The following is a 19,639-nucleotide window of genomic DNA, read 5'->3' as shown; positions in this document are numbered from 1 at the left end:
GCTTATTTAGTTTGTGATCATGTTTGCTCCTGCACAGGACATGTTGATGGCACTTGAAATAAACATAGTTATAGAATAAAGATTTTTTTCTTTTATAAGAAGGATTTTATTACTGTAATAGCTAATACTCCTTATTGAATCCTCCATAGGACCACTTCCAAGTGGAGTTCTACAAAAAAAAAATTAGGTGCAGAAGATGAATGATCAGTTTTGGGTGGACTGACCCTTTTAAATGGTGATGCGTTTAAGCTGGAAGCCTGTCCTCCTGTGACTCTGTAGCCTAACAACGAACAATTATGGATAGGAAATCTTAGATTTTTTTTCCTCTTTGCAATTGCAAGCATTCCCTTCTGGCATCAAACATTTCAGTTTTTCTAGTTTGTTTTTATTTGAATTCAGGTTTCAGTTACTTTCCGAGGATACATTTTTTACCTTAATGTTATTTTCTTTAAGTTGGTTTCAATTCCAGAGTAGCTAAGTGCCCATCAGTGGAGAAGAAAAATAAATAGATTGTTTTAGAGTGCTCAGATATGATTTATGTTGTACGCTGAACAGAAACACTCCGAGACTTGCTGAAGTTCTAGAAGTCTTCACAAGACTGAGTCACTCCTTCCGTATGGATAAAACATGCCTATTTTATGTAGAGACCTTGATATGGCTATGAGAGGTAATGACACCTCAAGCTTCTGTATTGTAGTGTGAATTGCCTAACTTGAGGGATGTTTGCATTTCTGAGCTATGCAGAACAGAGCATCAAGCATGAAAACCAGAGGAGAGGAAACTGTGTGTGTCCATAGCAATTGGATTCACCGTTAATGTCTCCCCATTTTTAAGCCTACAAACAATATGGGGGGTATCCTATTTGAAGCAGATAGAATTTGGCGCAGCTATGCATTGCCACCAGTCAGCTTCTATATTCAGCTTTTTTTAGATAGGCTTTGAAGTTGAAAGATAGAAGTTGATTTGCCGCCATGAAGAACTTTGTCAAGTCATGCATCCTGTAATATTCTGCAGCCTAAGGTAAAATTGGTTTGCTTGGCAGCTGCAGCATGTGTACAGCCCATTCAAGCTGTAATGTTAGAATTTCAGTAGGGGGCCAGTGTGCCGTAAAACCATGGCTTACACACTTGTTTTTACCTCCTGCGGCCACCCCAAAAAAAAATTCCCTTCAAAGGTCCACTGTAGCAAAAAATAGTTTATTCTAGTAACTGTATGTAGTTAATATCTGTAATGGTAGTATGCAGTATACTAATTATTTTTTTTACAGAGCTTTATTTATATTTTTCTCCACTTACATGCAACCCAAGCTTTCCAGCAAAAATGACAGTGCTTGGGGTTGGAATAAACCATATTGATCTGGAACAGGGACGCTTTTTATTGATATGGTTTTAATTTTTTTTTCTCAAAAGAAAACAAAAATCTTTTGCTAAAACAAGATAGAGAAGAAAACAGTGAGCGCTAAGAGATAATAGCTGCTGGCACTGGAAAGGTGAACCAACCTTAACACAAAATATAAACCATATAGTGCATAAATATAGGAGATGGATCCCTTTGAGGACGAAACACGTCGGTGAGGGGCCTACGTGCTGACGTCACACTGCCAAGTCCGCATTTGGATCGGCAGCCATCTTTGTAAGTCCAGCCGCATCTGTTTGTTTTTTTTCACTTGGATATGTTTTTAAATCTTTTTTTGTTGGTATGAATAAAAATACTACACTAAATACCTCATCTTGGGCTCCGTGTGGTGAGCAATCTTCTACTAGGATACTGAGGGGTGACCGGAGGATATCTATGCCGGCTGGAGTGCCATATTAGGCTCTTTAGCCCCCAGTCACATCAGGTGCTACTTGGCATATGATTTGCATGCCAGGCGACTTGCAAATCATATGCGAAGTCACACCCTAGTGTCTGCTATTAGAGCAGTCATATTGGTGCGGTTCCGACTTGGTCGGAGCCGCACCGATTTCTAAAGTAGTGCATGCACTACTTTTGTTGCGATTTGCATAGACATCTGTGTCAGATGTCTTGCAAATCGCAAAGAAATCGGCAGGTTACCCAATGTTTAAATCTTGCGACTTCACTGTAAGTCACACGATTTCAAAATCGGCTTTGATGGGACCAGGGGGGTTATGGTTTACTTTCTGGTGAGTGCATACTGATTGTGGTTTTACTGCAATATTTGTCATAGCTTCTGGATTCAGTACATCGATTTCTACACCTAGTGAAGATGTTTTGCCTTTCCACCTTAGTATTTGGACTTTAATTTAGGATTATTTATGAACTAGTATTACGGTTGAGCCAGCACTTTATTCACTTACATTGGTGTATGTATTTGATCCTGATTTTTTTTCTCCATACTTAATTACAAATCTTTTGCTGTAACGTGTTAAATTAGGTTAAAAGCAGGGTATATATGCAGAGGTTTTTTCTCATTTAACCAGTGGGTTGGCTGTTGGCTGCAAGCGCTGATCGAATGCTGGTTTTCCAGTATGGCTGTTTGACAGAAGATGGTCATTTGACGGGCTTCTGTTGAACAGAGAGGCGAACATCTGTACCAAAAGTTGGCCAGGTCTTGCTGAACCGGTCGAATTTCGGTACGTGTATACCTATCTTACATAAGAGTTTAATATGTTTGTGACGTAATTAAAGTAGAAGTTTAAGCACTATAACTTCCACATTTTAAATACTACCACCCCCCGTCCTCCATTGTGCTGCGTACAATGAAACACAAATCGCAATGTTTTTGCTTCACGGTCTATCTATTCTTGTGGCCTCAAAGCCCATACACCTTCTTTGTAATATGTGGAACCGTCAACAGGGTAGAATTCCCTAGAGAAGAGGTGTTACCTTCACTGCTGTTGGCATTATTGAAGGAGGAGATAGTCTCCTCCCACTAGCTTCACATCACACTGAAGGAGTGGGGTTTTGCAGTCATGACTGTATAGAAAATTAAACAAAAAAAATGTATTTGCAGTACAAGTCGTGCTTCATTGTATGCAGTTCGGTGGGAGTGGCAGCATTTAAAACTATACTTCCAGCTAAGATCACACTGTCCAAAGGGTTACAGCCATGCCGTGGTAATTTCACTTATCACCCTAAAAGGAAGTAGAAAAATTAAAGATCTACTGGCATGATATGGGTGATAAAACAACGTTACGGGGGAAAATATAGAATGCTGTGTTACTAAAACCAGAACCCTGCGTTCACTATATCTGGTCTCAAACAGTACACAGAACATGGAAATGCAATTATTTTAGTACATATAAATACCTATGCTAAATGCTAAATACCTTTTCTCATCAGAAGTTAGAGCAGTCTTGTGACTTCTATCAGTGTTCAGCAGAGCACTGGTTAAAGCTTGTAGGAGGAGTTTTCTCTAGGAGGATGCAAAACCCCTGACCTTTGTCTGGGCTGTGCTGATCACATGCACTCTCCCAAGAAAACAAAAAACACTTCTCTAGCAATACACACCAAATTGAGCATGGGCAGTGTCTCCACATGATATGTCTTATCAGGAGATAAGAGGGAGACACTGGAAGAAGGTGGAAGATCAAAGATGTCAGAATCAAATAGCATTTTTACACAATGCAGAGGATTAACCCCTTAGGTTCCACATTGAGTGTATCAAGCATGCTTTACTGCATATACAGACTGATTTTACTGTTGTGGGTTTAGTAACACTTTAATGCTAGTTAAAAACTGTGTCATCTTTTACTTTGCCCGTAGTTACCCATCTTCAGTTAAAAAATCAAAACACCCAGCCTCCCCTGCACCCAGAAAAGAACTATCAAAAGCCACTTGCATCTGCTTTCACATGGCTTATTCCAGTAGTAGTAATACTAAGTCCCTTTCTCTATTTTGTTTTTTCACTATTCGTATTCCAGTGTGACTTTGTGATGTCACATTGGAATACTTGAGTACCTGTTATGACCCAGTAATGGACACTTATGGCAGCCAATGGGCAGCAGCCACGTCACCAGGAAGAGTCATGGGCCCTATAGACTGGGCCCTGCCACTCTATAGAGCAGAAGAAAGAAGATCATAGGACTTGACCTGTCATATGGACCATAATTTAGGTAAGTAATTGGAGCTTTCAGGTAGATTTTCAAAAAAGTAAAAAAAAAAAAATCTAAAATAGGTATAGGGAAATGGAGCTGGAAAGGTTTTTTTTTTCCTTCTCCCTGGTTTAGGGAAAATCGTTTTGTGAATCTGATCAACAGCTCAGTGTAGGAATTTTTACTTGCTGTCATTTTTCTTTGTGGAAACACTTTATAACAGCATCTCAGCTCGCTGCAGTAACCAGATCACCATTACCATTTTGAATTCCGTAAATTAGGCTCTTGACACATTCAGAGAGTTTGATCAGCGAGCAGATTTCAGTTGGAGAGAGATGAAATATTGCTGCCTCGCCATGTGGGGAAGCGTGTAATATCTTGGGACATTTGAAGATGAAGATTTGTCAGAAGATGTTTCAGTCTCTTTCAGAATAATGTGGCATCTGATCTGTGTCCAAATCAAACCCACATAAAAACACGGCTATATCCTGAATTCAAACTGAAAAAAAAATGTGTGACAGGCCAAGGAGATGGGGGAATAAATCTACCAGTGGAATATTTCTCATCAGTAAAATTCCACTGTTGCCTTTGTATATTTTTTCTGCAAATACCTTGGTAGAAGCCAGTAGGTTGAGCCACCTGTTGGTTTCTTATTTAATTTGGGGACACCCATTTTTCGATCCTTACAATTAAACTTGTAAGATTTATTGATTTAATAAATTCTTCTTGCCACCTCCAGTTTTAGAATATAAAGAACAAAGTGCCATCTTTTGGCTTTTCCTAAAAACTTGCTGAGAACTTTGTTCCAAAGTTGTAAAGCTGAGCAGTTTTGTTTAAAATGTTATTTCCTTTCCTCCTTATCTGTAGTGCAAGGAAATATCGTTCAGTTAAAAGTGAAAAAGCGGCATCCCTGAACTGAAAAAAGTCAGCACACTCAAAATCCAGGCAGCTGCTCCTTTAAGTGTAATAAACTCTTGCAATATGCATAAAACAAATGAAGGTAGGTGCTATCCATAATTGTGACAAAATTCCACCTATTACAGTGAGAAAATATTGTATAAAACAACACACATATATAAAGAATTAATATATATATATATATATATATATATATATATATATTTATAGTGGCATTTATTAAAAAGTCCAAATAGTGAAAAGAAAGTACACAAACACCATATTCCTGTGAAAGTACGTGACCAAATCATCTTTTGACTTCAACTTCGTTTCACCAACGTGTATGGATAGACTGTACACTCACCAGATTACATCAGAGTAGCCAGCAAGCGTATATGGCTACGTCTTGTGTATCTTAGGTAGGATGCCCAGTTCTTTCTGCAGAGTCCTTGGAACTTGTTAGTCCTTAGATGTGATGGATGATGGATGTACGTGTGTTCTTTTTTTATGTTAGGAGCATCTCCTGCATGAACAGAAAAACAAATAGAGATATTTCCAGAAATGCTGCATCCTTGTAACATTCTGTGCTCTTGAGCACAGAACGTTACAGGGATGCAGCATTTCTGGAAATATCTACATTTGTTTTTCTGTTCATGCAGGAGATGTTCTTAACGTAAAAAAAGAACACATGTACATCCACCACATCTAAGGACTAACTTGTTTTGACAATGGAGGAGATGAATTAGTGGTGTATAAGCGGATGGGTTCCAAGGACTCTGCAGAAAAAATTGGGCATCCTACCTAACATACATAAGACCTGGCCATATACGCTTGCTGGATACTCTGTTGACCAATGTAATCTGGTGAGTGCGCAGTCTAGCCATACACATTGGTGAATCACAGTTGAAGTCATAAGATTTGGTCACTTTACTTTCACAAGAATATTGTATTTGGGGACTTTCTATTCACTATTTGGATTTTTTAATAAATACCACTATAGGATTGCTTATATATATGTGGTGTTGTATAAATATTTTCTCACTGTAATAGGTGGAATTGTCACATTTACAGCTAGCACTTCCTTCACTTATTTTGGGCAAGGAATTATCATTACAATACATTTTCTTTTGAATGTCTCTCTAATTAAAACAATAAATAAATAAATCTGATCATACCAAACTCTAGGACTTCAAAATTTTCATTCATAAAATTTTCAGTCTCTTTACATCATTTCCTCCTCATTCCAATTTTTCTTGAATAAAAACTAAACAATGAAATGCTCAGATTAATGATAGACTGGATTGAATTATGTGGGAAACTAAAGCAGGCATTTCAGTGTGTATTTCTGAGTACAATTTATTGGTGTTTTGTTTGCCTGGCTGTTCTGTCCCAAAATGTGTCATTGGTATATTTTGCCTGGTTCTCTGTGAAGGTATTTTTGTTATTAGAGTTATGGCTTTTTAAGGCTACATTTTAGGAATTAAAGAAGCTCGAATGTCAACAATGAGGTCTTGTAGTGCCATCGGGAATGCAGTCTAGGTATCACTATAAAGCATTCGTCCACCCCACTTTATAAATCTGGTGATCTGAGAATCCCAGCTTGTGATTGAGGAAAGGTATTCCCAAAAACATTGATGGGCACCTTGACAAAATGCCTGATGTAAATTATATGCATTGATGTTATTATTTTCCACTCAGACACTTAAGCTGGCTATATACAGTTTGAACCATGTATGGACAGGCTGAATGTACCCAAATTGATCGATCATCTTGGGTACAACCAGCCTGTCGGGCTGTACATGCAGCTATAACAGATGCTAGCAGTAATCACTGTGTTTTCCTGGAGGGGATGATTGCAGGAAAGAAAACTGCACCGTCTGTGGCCAGCTTTAGCCTTCTTGAGAGAACTGACTAGTAATCACATTACCCTCCATAGAATGATCATATAAGTGGATATATCCGGTCCAATGCGCCTGTGTCAGATGCTACATTGAGCATAGTCTCCTGCAAGACTAGGTGCTGCTGTAAAGCATACTGTTTTTCTCTCTGTCATGAAGTGTGTTATAGGACAGTCACTTTATGTGCTAGGGGACCACAGTTTGCACTTTCATACATGTAACTTTACTGGATGAATGATTGGTTGCATCTTTGCAAGTTTTTAGCATTTAATATTTGTTATAATTATATTGTGTTTTGTTTTTTTTACTCTTGCAGAGAGCTGAAAAACAAACCCGAACAATGGATTCGTCGCAGTATGCAGAATTTTGTGAAAGTCGGCAGCTAAGCTTTTGTAAGTTGGAAGTCCAAAGGAATACATTAAAGCAAATGTAAACTGCCCCCCCCCCCAAAAAAAAAGAAACAGGACCCTTTTTACACCACCCCTAGTCCTTTCAATTACTCCCTGCCCTAACTATAAAATATTTAATAGACCCTTTTATGCAGAGGAAAGGGTCAAATTGCTGCAGTTATGTAGTGTAGGCACCTGAATGTGCCTGCTGCAGCCTCATAAGCTCTCCTGTCATGGTCAGATCTCAGGCATTTCCTGATACTATCCAACCTTTCCTGTCCGTTTCTGCCTCCTGTGCATTTTCTATATCAGTAGGCCAGAAGGCTTGCAGCTTCCTCTGGGTTTCTTCCTTAGGCCATTGGAAGCCACTGATGATTTCAAGAGTTATTAAAACTTCCAAAAATGTAATATATTGCAGCTCACCAATTCTTACATGAAGTAACTGCATTAGTTTTCTTTTTTAGGTTTGTTTCCCTGTATTTCACCTGGTGATCAGGCAAGTAACACATCTCCTGTCTCAGGATGTCTGTATTCTGGAGGAATTGATAAACCAGACACCTTTGGACAGCAGCATTGTCAGTCTGGGGGGGGAAGGGGATTTGACTAGCAGCTTTAGATGGACATAACTAACAAACTGAAGTTGAACGCCAGTTAACATTTTATAAGTAGTTATAGCAAACTTTTTTTTTTCCCTTTTGGAATAAAGGATTTACCGTATTTGCCGGCGTATAAGACGACTTTTTGACCCTTGAAAATCTTCTCAAAAGTCGGGGGTCGTCTTATACGTCGGTACACATGTTTAGGGGGGCTGCGGCATTAAGTACAGGGGTTTGCAGGGGCTGATGTCTCTTACCTGGATCCAGTCCCACGACGATCCGGTCCAGGAAGCGCGGCGTCTCCTTCAGTTCGGCCACTGGATGTTCGTGCAGCTGCTCGGCTCCGCCTCCTCACCGGTGATTGGCCGCCAGAACTGTAGCTTAGGAAAGGCACACAGGCGGCCAATCACCGGCGAGGGGGCGGAGCCGAGCGGCCCCGCGAAAATTGAGTGCCGGAGCAGCAGGTAAGTGTTCTGTGTAGAGGTGCTGCTGCAACCACATATGCTGGCTGCAGCAGCACCATACGAGAACCAGGGTCAGCAAGTCTCAGTGGGAGGAATAGTGCCCCATCATTGGTGTCACTGATACCAATGATGGGGCACTATTCCTCCCACTGACACCAACGATGGGGCACTATTCCTCCCCCCCACTGACACCAATGATGGGGCACTATTCCCCCCCCCACTGACACCGATGGGGCACTATTCCACCCCCCACTGACACCAATGATGGGGCACTATTCCACCCCTCACTGACACCAATGATGGGACACCATTCCTCCCACTGACATCAATGATGGGGCACTATTCCTCCCACTGATACCAATGATGGGGCACTATTCCTGCCACTGATACCAATGATGGGGCACTATTCCTCCCACTGACACCAATGATGGGGCACTGTTCCTCCCACTGATACCAATGATGAGGCACTATTCCTCCCACTGACACCAATGATGGGGCACTGTTCCTCCCACTGACACCAATGATGGAGCACTATTCCTCCACTGATACTAATGATAGGGCACTATTCCTGCCACTAATGCCAATGATGGGGCACTATTCCTGCCACTAATACCAATGATGGGGCACTATTCCTCCCACTGACATCAATGATGGGGCACTATTCCTCCCACTGGTGTGCATTGGAAGAGGGGTAGTCTTATACGGCGAGTATAGCCCAAACACTACATTTTAGCAGGAAAAGTAGGGGGGTCGTCTTATACGCCCAGTCGTCTTATACGCCGGCAAATACGGTATATAAATGCTGATCATTGTAAGCTCCCCTGTCATTTGTAAATGGTTTGTCTCAACCCTCTAACTGATACTTTGGACAGCTGGGTTTGTTAAAGTAAGTTGGAAAATAGGTAGAATGAACCAAAAAAATAAAATAGGCCAATTGCGGACTTTAGAGGTACTGCAACAAAAATAGCTTTAAAATCACTTTATTGTAGAAATGTAGACCATTACATAGCAATTGCATACATATTTTTCTGCTAAGAATGCAAGACCCCCAAAAGGGGGTAGAGTATTCTATGCTGATTACAAAACTCGTCAAAAATTATTAAAATTGACACAATTGTACCATAACCCGGTAAAGGTATCAAAAGAGATAACTCAGATGTCGATACTGATAATCACTTGATAGTTACTCTGTAGTTACTCGACATGTTTCACGAGAGTATCGCTTCTTAAGGAGTTACTAAATAAAAAAAGGATTGAATATAAATATAGCATGATATCACATACTATAGAATTATTTGTTAATTATATAGATCCAAAAATACCTTGAGGTATCAGCTACAGAGCAGAAAATGTGTTGGGATAAATGATGGTAACGCATGGAGCAGCCGCGTGTCAGGCAAGTCAGCAGGGGGATCCCACAAAGATGAAACACCACTTGGCAGTCCCTATAAAGGGGGGTTATCTCGAGATCCAAATGAGGTATAAAGAGGGTATAAAAGACATATAAAGATATTTTTGTTGCAGTGCCTCTAAAGTCCACAATTAGCCTTTTTTATTTTTTTGGTTCATTCTACTTAGTATTATGGGACGTGGCACATAGGAGCTTATTATATGCCTCTGTATTGGCTATCTATCCATGTTATTACTAAGTTGAAAAATAAAAGACTTAATGGCTGGATCACCAGGTGAAAAGAAAAAAAAAATCTAAAAAGAAAAGAAAACTAATGCAGTCAACACATCTAAGAATTGCTGCAATTTAATACATTTTTGTTTTTGGGCTTAATACTGCTTTAACTCCTTGACATGCATGCAGAATTGATATTGTCCCTGGCACTTGGCTGTATTCTTGATATAGACAGTGGACAGTAAAATGTTGGATGGCAGGGAGTAGCCAGGTAAAGTCTATTATTAAAAGAGAACTAAATCAGAGAGGGACACAGAGGTGACTTTTCTAGTTAATAAAGGTAACCTTAGCTATTCAACAGTGTATGCTGATAGCCAGAGCCCGGAAGAAATGTAGTAATGGTTCACTTTAAATGAATATATAGTGCCACTGTGAGATAGAGTGACTTGTTCCTTTTCTTGGTAAAATAAGGACTAGCCAGGAAGGGATCCCTTGATGTAACAGGGCCACTTTACTATGCAATGCAACAGAAGCAGGTCAAGAATCCCAATTTTAATGCAAATTTTTTTAAAAAGTGTAATAGTGTATTGCAGAGAGTGGGGGGGTTAAGAAGTACTGTAGGAGCCACATTTATTCTGGCTCCTGTACTTTCTGTTTGTGTTACTTTACATAGAAAGCAGCAGACACAATGTTGCTTATCATAAGGACAAGCTTGGTCAAAATTACCATTGGGTCCACTTCATTTGTGAACAGATTCCCAAATGGTATCTTTAACTAATAGCAGGATTACTGCATGAGGTTTTCTTGGAAACATGTTGTGGACTGGCATGCAGTGAGATGAAGATTATTAAAATGTGACTAAGCATGCTGTAAGATCATACATAGCAGAAAAGACAATGGAACATTGAAGGTTGTCGTATGACAAGGACAATGGTGCATTATGCTGGCTATTAGCATCTGCTGAACATTCATTGTACGTTTAAAACTGTATTATTAATAACTTTTTTATTTTTAGTGCCACCTTTCAGTTAGCTCTTAGTGATAAATACATCGCTAATGCTTTCCAAATTTTACCAGTGTACTAATTCTCCCACTTTTTTTTTCTTATAGCTTTCCTCTTTGTAAAAAAATTATCATTTTCAAGCTCAATTGTGGTCACAAGAACCTTAACAATAAACCTTCGTTTCTTTTTTTAAAGAAAATAATAAACATGTTATACTTACCTGCTCTGTGCAATGGTTTTGCACAGAGCAGCCCCATCCTCCTCTTCTGGGGTCCCCCACCAGTGCTGTAGGCTCCTCATGTTTGATGAGTGCCCCCATAGGAAGCCGCTTTCTATGGGGGCAGTCGTGCAGGCTCGCTCCCGAGCCCCCCTATCTGCGTCTGTTGACACAGACAGGATGGCTAGGCCCCAGCCCCCGCACCCTTGTCACATTATTTGATTAACAGTAGCGGGAGCCAGTGACTCCCGCTGCTATCAGTTTGCCCCGTGAGGAGGGAGGCAGCAGCAAGAGATACTGCTCTCATGCACATCACTGGATCAGGATCGGTCTCAGGTAAGTATAAGGCAGGGGCTGGGGGGATCCCACAACTCAGAAGGGTTTTTACCCTTAATGCATTTTTATATATATATATATATTTTTTTTATATATTTAAAAAATGTCACAAAAAGCACATGTTGGTGAACTTACCACATTCAATGTTTTTTTAGTGAATTGACAACCTAAAATAAATTTCCCAAGACTAAAAAGTTTAGCATGTCCAGTAATAATAGCATAGGACATGTTTTAGGAGGCAACACTAGAGAGAAAACCATTTGGTGGGGTCAGAAAATGTGCTTTGTGAAGTGATCATTTTATCTCCCAGTTTAAAATATACCAGCACACATTTTTGATTGACAAATCAAGTTAGACTCTGTAGTTTTTCCATAGAAAAGTTTGTTTTCTCTGAAATGGCATTGGGGTTTAAATGATGTTATCAGTCCAGAAAGCGCTTTTCTGGGTTCTTCTTTAAACAAACAAAAAACTTCCCAAGCATTTTATTTTCTTCTAAATTTAATGCAGCCGTCACAGAACAGCTGAACCTAGCCCGCGTCCATCTGCAAAACATTAGGAGACTGGTACTTCAGATCACAGTCATTCTAGTAAATGAGAGGTTTGTGATAAAACCTTTTTTAAACCTAAAAATTATAATCAAGCCTCTATATAAATGCATATAAAAGTAGAATGAAAACTGCTGAGCTATGGGATGACAGTAGGTACAGGAATAGCATAGATATACTCCAGGCGTTGGTTTCCTGTGTGTCCTTGTTCTGTAGGATATTTCATGCCATCACTGTAGGACACGTCTCCTCTACATAGATCGGAAAAGAGATTACCTGAGTATTGTGTATATGGTGGTCAGGCAGCATTGCAATTCTGAGTATATGCCAAAGGCCGATGGTATCTGTGGTCTGCCTTCCATGTCCATTCCACCACATAGTGGCCACTATCTCATCTGAAACAAGAATAATTGTAGTGCACAAGGACAATGGCACCTCCCGCTTGACCACTGTCCGCAAAGACAAATCAGTACTGTCGCATTTTGCAGCCACCATGAAACATTCACCAACTGTCCACCAGAGCTGCATTTTATAACAAAGCAGGTGTTATGTAGATTACTAATGGAAGCAACTGTTAAATAGTCAACTTTTTAGAACACCAAAAGTTTGTATTTTGCAAGGCTTTACCAGGCACACTTGTGCTTACTGGAGATTGTACAAGAATAGCAGTCTGTATTGCCTAACTTAACCATCCCCAGTCTCCCAGTGCAGTATCGGGGGATGGAACAAATAAAAAACTGGTAGCTATGAGAGGGCAGTTGTTCTCACTGCAAAGATATTGGTGCAGAAGAGCTACTTTTAGTGCTAACAGCTTCAGCATCTCATAAGGTAAGTGACACAGAGTTAATAGACAAACCCTAAGGCAATGGAATGCCTGAAGCTAGCCATATACTAGTAGATTTTCAAAGGAATGTTAGTATGAATATCTATCTAAAATTATAATCAGTGCTGAACTGGTCCACAAGGTACTCACTAGGTGGTATCTAGTACCCTCCAAGTTGGCTCATACAGTTGTGTCCAAAATTATTCAACCCCCAATGCTGTAAAGGGGTTTAGGGACTATAGTGTACATTTGGAATTGTATTCAGAATCAAATCCTACAAGGACGTTGTAACTACCCAAATGCAACTAAAATGACATCAATTGTTTATGTAATACAGTAGTAAATGGTTCTTATGTGGTTTCTTCATTGCCACAATTATTCAACCCCTTAAAGACTACCACTCTGAAGAACAGAGGTTCATACAGGTGCTTTCCATCAGGTATTGAAAACACCTGTGGATGTCACCGAGCAGCAATCAAGCATAATAAGCACCAATTAGGCAGCTTTAAAATGACTGTGATACTCAGCTCCTTCTAGACATTTACTGGTGTGGTTACAAACATGGTGAAGGCAAGAGAATGGTCCAGGAAGACAAGAGAAGAGGTGATTTCTCTTCACAGGAAGGGCAATGGCTATAAGAAGATTGCAAAGATGTTAAACATACCAAGAGACACCTTAGGAAGCATCATTCGCAAATTCAAGGCAAAGGGCACTGTTGAAACGCTACCTGGTCGTGGCAGAAAGAAGATGCTGACTTCGACTGCTGTGCGCTACCTGAAGCGTAGAGTGGAGAGAAGTCCCCGTGTGACTGCTGAGGAACTGAGAAAAGATTTGTCAGATGTGGGTACAGAAGTTTCAGCCCAGACAATAAGACGCACACTGCGTAATGAAGGCCTCCGTGCCAGAACTCCCAGGCGTACCCCCTTGCTGTCTCCAAAGAATAAGAAGAGTCGACTGCAGTATGCCAAAAGCCATGTGGACAAACCACAAAAGTTGTGGGATAGTGTTCTGTGGACTGATGAAACAAAATTAGAACTGTTTGGGCCCATGGATCAACGCTATGTTTGGAGGAGGAAGAACAAGGCCTATGATGAAAAGAACACCTTGCCTACTGTGAAGCATGGTGGAGGGTCAATCATGCTTTGGGGCTGTTTTGCTTCTGCAGGTACAGGGAAGCTTCAGCGTGTGCAAGGTACCATGAATTCTCTTCAGTACCAGGAGATATTGGATGGAAACGTGATGCAGTCCGTCACACACCTGAGGCTTGGGAGACGTTGGACCTTTCAACAGGACAATGATCCCAAGCATACCTCCAAGTCCACTAGAGCATGGTTGCAGAGGAAAGGCTGGAACATTTTGGAGTGGCCATCGCAGTCACCAGACTTAAATCCGATTGAGAACCTCTGGTGGGACTTAAAGAAAGCAGTTGCAGTGCGCAAGCCTAAGAATGTGACTGAACTGGAGGCCTTTGCCCATGAAGAATGGGCGAAGATACCCGTAGATCGCTGCAAGACACTTGTGTCAAGCTATGCTTCACGTTTAAAAGCTGTTATAACTGTAAAAGGATGCTGTACTAAGTACTAAGATTGAATGTCACTTGGGGGTTGAATAAAACTGATAATGCTGTGAGCACAGAAAAGACATTTGTGGTTATTTCATTATAACTGTTATGTTATATTTGTCTGACCTACAAGTGCCTCTTTAATGTAAATGTAAGCAAGATGACTGAATGATCAAAAGCAATGTCAAACTGGCCAAAACACTCAATTTCAGTGGGGGTTGAATAATTTTGGACACAACTGTATGTTCCCTGGACTTTCGAGTCTATGTGTTAGAGGATGCCAGGTTCCTGATGATGTCCTCCATATTTGGTGGACCTGCCCAATGTGGGGCCGCTTTTGGGTCAAGGTATTTTCTCTTTTGTATGCACTATTCAGAGTTCGACTTCCCAAGGTACCCTGGCTAGCTTTGTTACACTTCAAACCTCAGGGAGTCACTAAAACTCAGTTCAAGCTCCTTCATTTTGTTATATTAACCTCTAAATTAACCATCGTCAGAGTGTGGAAAAAACAATTCATCCGCTTCTCTGCAGTCAAATCTTGAACCAATTGCATTTTTGTGAATGAACAGCTGACCAGCATTCTCACTAATACCCAAGATAAATTCCCAAAAATTTGGGAACCATGGATCACACATTTCCACCCGAATATCACTACTTAATGTGGGCCCTCATTCCGAGATGCACAGTGCCTCCCCCTCCCTCCCTCTCTACACCATCTGTAACCCTTTCTTTCTTCTTGATTCTCTCTTTTGTTTGTTCTACTTTTGCAGTAGTGCCCACACGCTGGTATCCAAGCCACGTTATATGTACATGCGTCCTTTACATTTGAACGATCCCATACACTGGAAATCGTGGCGGTTCACTCTTCAAGCTACTTTGCATATTAGCAGGACATTTGTTTTCTGTAACAGACTTTGTCCTGTTTTGTGCTACATTCCACTAGTCCATCTACAGTGGGTATAGAAAAGAATCACCCCCTTTAAAGTAATGACATTTTGTTGCTTTGCAGCCTAAAATGAAGACAGACACATTAAATGAAAAGAGGTTGGGGTGCCCTCGGGTGAAAGGTCACTCTCAATATATACACTAGTGCCACGTCCTAGTTTTGAGTGGTCAAAAGAAACAAGAATAATACAAATGGACTTTATAGGCACAAAGACTAGACGTTTTAATAAAATCAGTATTGCTTTATTTGGCATTACGTCACATATAGACCATAGTATTATAAAACTTGTTTAGTAATGTCCCTGCAACGAATGTCCCAGAGCCCACCATGTAAAGAGGGAGCACAACCAGTGATGAGGCATGGAAAAAACCACCAGGATGATCCTATAGGGGGGTGAGGGACATTCTGGCACTGGAGAGTTTGCCCGACATGTTTTGCGACAGCAGTCGCCTCCTCAGGGGCTATTTGTATATCTAAACGAGATACATAGACTTGGCACCCCCATACTTGGCCCTCTGGATGGTATCTGCCCAATTGGGTACTCAGAAGAGGCTTGCTCTCACTGACTGGAGGGCTCATGACTGTCTGGTGCATAATGAGATTTTATGTAAGTGTATCACATGCTTTATGAGGTTTGTATCATGTCTGTATGATTTTTTGTTTTGTTATCTAAGTCTATGTATCTCTTTTGCAAAAACTGAAAAACAGAATCACTGAGTTGGAAAAGGATCACCCCCTCCTAAAAATGATTTGTAAACTCAATCAGGTATAGCTAATCACCTTCTCAATGGCACACAAAGCCCTTTGACTTTCAGCTGTGGTCATTTTGATTAGCTAAGCTATGAAGCTATGAAAAGAGCTTTCCTGGAGCATTTCAATCCCTGATAGTGCAACTGAAAAAAGCAATCAACTGTGGGTGGCAAGGTACTGTTAAAAGATCTTCGGGATAAAGCTGTGGAAAGGCACAAGGCAGGAGATGGATCCAAAAAAAATTCAAAGGCTTTTTCAATGCTTAGAAGCACAGTGAAGTCTATTATTAAGAAGTGGAAGGTATGTGGTACAACACAGACCCTCCATGGATCAGGACGTCAATCCAAAATGGACGAAAGAGCCAGGAGAAATGGGTAAGAGATGCTACCAAGAGCCTTACTGCAACTCTGAAGTAGTTGCAGGAATTTTTGACAGAGTGGTTTTGTGTGCATGTGACAATATCACGAATTCTTCACAAATGTGGCTTGTGTGGGAGGGTTGCAAAAAAAAAAGCCACTCCTCAAGAAAGGCCACATGCAGTCATGATTGAGCTTTGCCAAAATGCATCTTGACGAATCAGATAAGACTAAAATTGAATTATTTGGCCTCAACACTAAAGGATATGTCTGGCGAAAATCCAATACAGCTCACCATCCAATATCCTCTTATGGGGGTGTTTCTCTGCAGCAGGGACTGGAACACTTGTCAGGATAGAAGGAAAAATGGATGGGGCAAAATACCATCAAATTCTTGAGGAAAATCTACTGCCCTGTCAATGGAAAGAAGGTTTACCTTCCAACATGACAATGACCCAAAGCACACAGCAAAAATTACCGCACAGTGGTTGGAGGAGAAAAAGGTGAATGTCCTTGCATGTTCTAGTCTTGCATGTCCTAATCAGAGCCCAAACTTAAAACCCATTGAAAATCTGTGGAATGACTTGAAGACTGCAGTCCACAAACGGTCACCATCAAATTTAACTGAACTTGAGTAGTTCTGCATAGAACAGTGGACAAATATTGCAAAGTCTAGATGTGCATAATAGAGACATATCCCAACAGACTAAAGGCTGTAATGAAAGCAAAAGGTGGTTCAACAAAATACTGACTGTCAGCAATCACGACTTCCCAAAATGAAGACAGACACATTAAATGAAAAGAGGTTGGGGTGCCCTCGGGTGAAAGGTCACTCTCAATATATACACTAGTGCCACGTCCTAGTTTTGAGTGGTCAAAAGAAACAAGAATAATACAAATGGACTTTATAGGCACAAAGACTAGACGTTTTAATAAAATCAGTATTGCTTTATTTGGCATTACGTCACATATAGACCATAGTATTATAAAACTTGTTTAGTAATGTCCCTGCAACGAATGTCCCAGAGCCCACCATGTAAAGAAGGAGCACAACCAGTGATGAGGCATGGAAAAAACCACCAGGATGATCCTATAGGGGGGTGAGGGACATTCTGGCACTGGAGAGTTTGCCCGACATGTTTTGGGGACTGGAACACTTGTCAGGATAGAAGGAAAAATGGATGGGGCAAAATACCATCAAATTCTTGAGGAAAATCTACTGCCCTGTCAATGGAAAGAAGGTTTACCTTCCAACATGACAATGACCCAAAGCACACAGCAAAAATTACCGCACAGTGGTTGGAGGAGAAAAAGGTGAATGTCCTTGCATGTTCTAGTCTTGCATGTCCTAATCAGAGCCCAAACTTAAAACCCATGTTCTGCATAGAACAGTGGACAAATATTGCAAAGTCTAGATGTGCATAATAGAGACATATCCCAACAGACTAAAGGCTGTAATGAAAGCAAAAGGTGGTTCAACAAAATACTGACTGTCAGCAATCACGACAGCGCACAGGTCTGCGCATGCGCAGAATGCCAATGCGCTCTAATCGGCAGGCGCTAGGACCGCGGCGGCGCATGCGCACTCGCAATCGCAAATGCGCGCCTGGCACCAATGACAGCGCAGGGCGCACTATTTAAACCAGCCCTGCACAAACACTAGTTGCCATATGGTCTTATTACCCTGTTCCTGCTCTTGTGTTCCTGCTGATTGACTTGTTGCCGACCCTGCTTGATCCTGACCTCTGCTGACTATCTCCTGCTCTTATGACTACTCTTCTGGATATCCCTATTGATCTGAACTCCTGTTACCGAACCCGGCGAGTGACCTGACTACTCTTTGTCTGCTGCCTTGTACCGTGCTGTCCCCACTGTTACCAACCCGGCCTGTCTGACCACGCTTCACTACCCTGCCATCCATCCATCCATCCTGTATGGATCCGGTCACCGCTGCTCAGGCCTATCCGCCTCTTCACGTCAGGCTGTCTACCAGTATATACCTCTGGCGGATCCCTCTACCACAGGCGGGTGTACTCAGGAGCCGCGACCTGGTCACTGTCTGCTCCAAGTCCATCCCCACCATCAGGTGCCCTGGTGAACAAACAGATTGAGGCTTAGACCCTGCGCCCTGGGGAATCCTGTCCTGTGGATCGCTAGAGGTACCGCCAGGCGGTGTATGACAGTACCATACGGCCATGACTGAGCCTGGAAGAGGACCATCCCCACTGGAGGTTATATGTCAAAATCTGGCGGCGCTTACCCAAGCCGTCAAAACGCTACAGGAGGGGTACACACACCTAGAGAACCGTATCCAGATGCTAGCCTCATCAGCCGCTACGTCCCAGAATCCGGTTACTCCTTCTGCAGCCGGAGAGCCCTCAGAACCTCCTGCCAGATCCTTTTTCAAACTCAGTGATTCTGGTTTTGAATTTTTTTTTCTTTTTTTCTTGCATATCAATGTTATATCTTTCACTTGGATGTTATAAATTGCAAATTGTAAATACAGATGGATAAAACAAAAACCGTGTCTGTCTTCATTTCAGGCTGCAAAGCAACAAAATTTAATTATTTTAAAGGGGGTGGTTCTTTTCTATACTCACTGCATATTGTTATATTTTTCTTTATCGTACATCACGGGATACAGAGCAGACTGTTAATGACTATGTGGGTTATATGCCACCTATTGGTGAAGTGACACTGGCCGACCAATCAGAGAGGAAGTCCTCCACTATATTACCCCTCCTACTCAGGAAGTCCTTCAGTTTTTTTGCCAGTGTCTGTACGGTGGATGGTCACTGAAAGTGTTGCTTGTGCTCCAAGGAGCATACCTAAGGTCTGGATGGGTTCCCTGGGGAATTATGGACTTTAATTGGATCCATTCAGAAAGCTGCTTAGCCAAAATGGATGGTACTCAAGCCTCACTGGATAAAGAGAAGGCTGTCTTGGGCGGCCCAGGGAGCAGCAGTTGCAGTGAGAGTTTATTTGCCACACTACTTGCATAGCTGTATTGGTCTCTGTGTTACTGTTTGTTGGTACACAGGGTAAAGCGCTTAATGAAGTAATGTCTTCCAGAAAGCAAAGAGGGGGAGACATGGCAGGACTGGTCACTATTGCATCGCCGTCTGGTCTTGAGGGGCCTAGTCGAAGTTCTGCTATAATGTCCTCTCCTGCAAGGCCAG

General features: G+C 41.4%; 1 protein-coding gene across 3 annotated transcripts in view; it reads left to right on the top strand.

Moving 5' to 3' along the window:
• SUPT3H (SPT3 homolog, SAGA and STAGA complex component) overlaps nucleotides 1-19,639 on the top strand; it is a 692,202-nt gene that overhangs the window by 525,368 nt on the left and 147,195 nt on the right. For all 3 annotated transcript variants that reach the window (XM_089686064.1, XM_089686066.1, XM_089686065.1), the window contains one exon: nucleotides 7,167-7,242. In XM_089686064.1, coding sequence (XP_089542190.1) covers nucleotides 7,167-7,242 — 76 coding nt within the window. The remainder of the gene's footprint in view (nucleotides 1-7,166; nucleotides 7,243-19,639) is intronic.

Source organism: Staurois parvus, unplaced genomic scaffold (assembly GCF_062004578.1).
Source record: "Staurois parvus isolate SC_StPar_1 unplaced genomic scaffold, SC_StPar_1.0 ptg000390l, whole genome shotgun sequence".
Taxonomy (NCBI): Eukaryota; Metazoa; Chordata; class Amphibia; order Anura; family Ranidae; genus Staurois; species Staurois parvus.
Note: the sequence above shows the minus strand (reverse complement) of the source record. Positions and strands in the feature narration are given on the sequence as shown.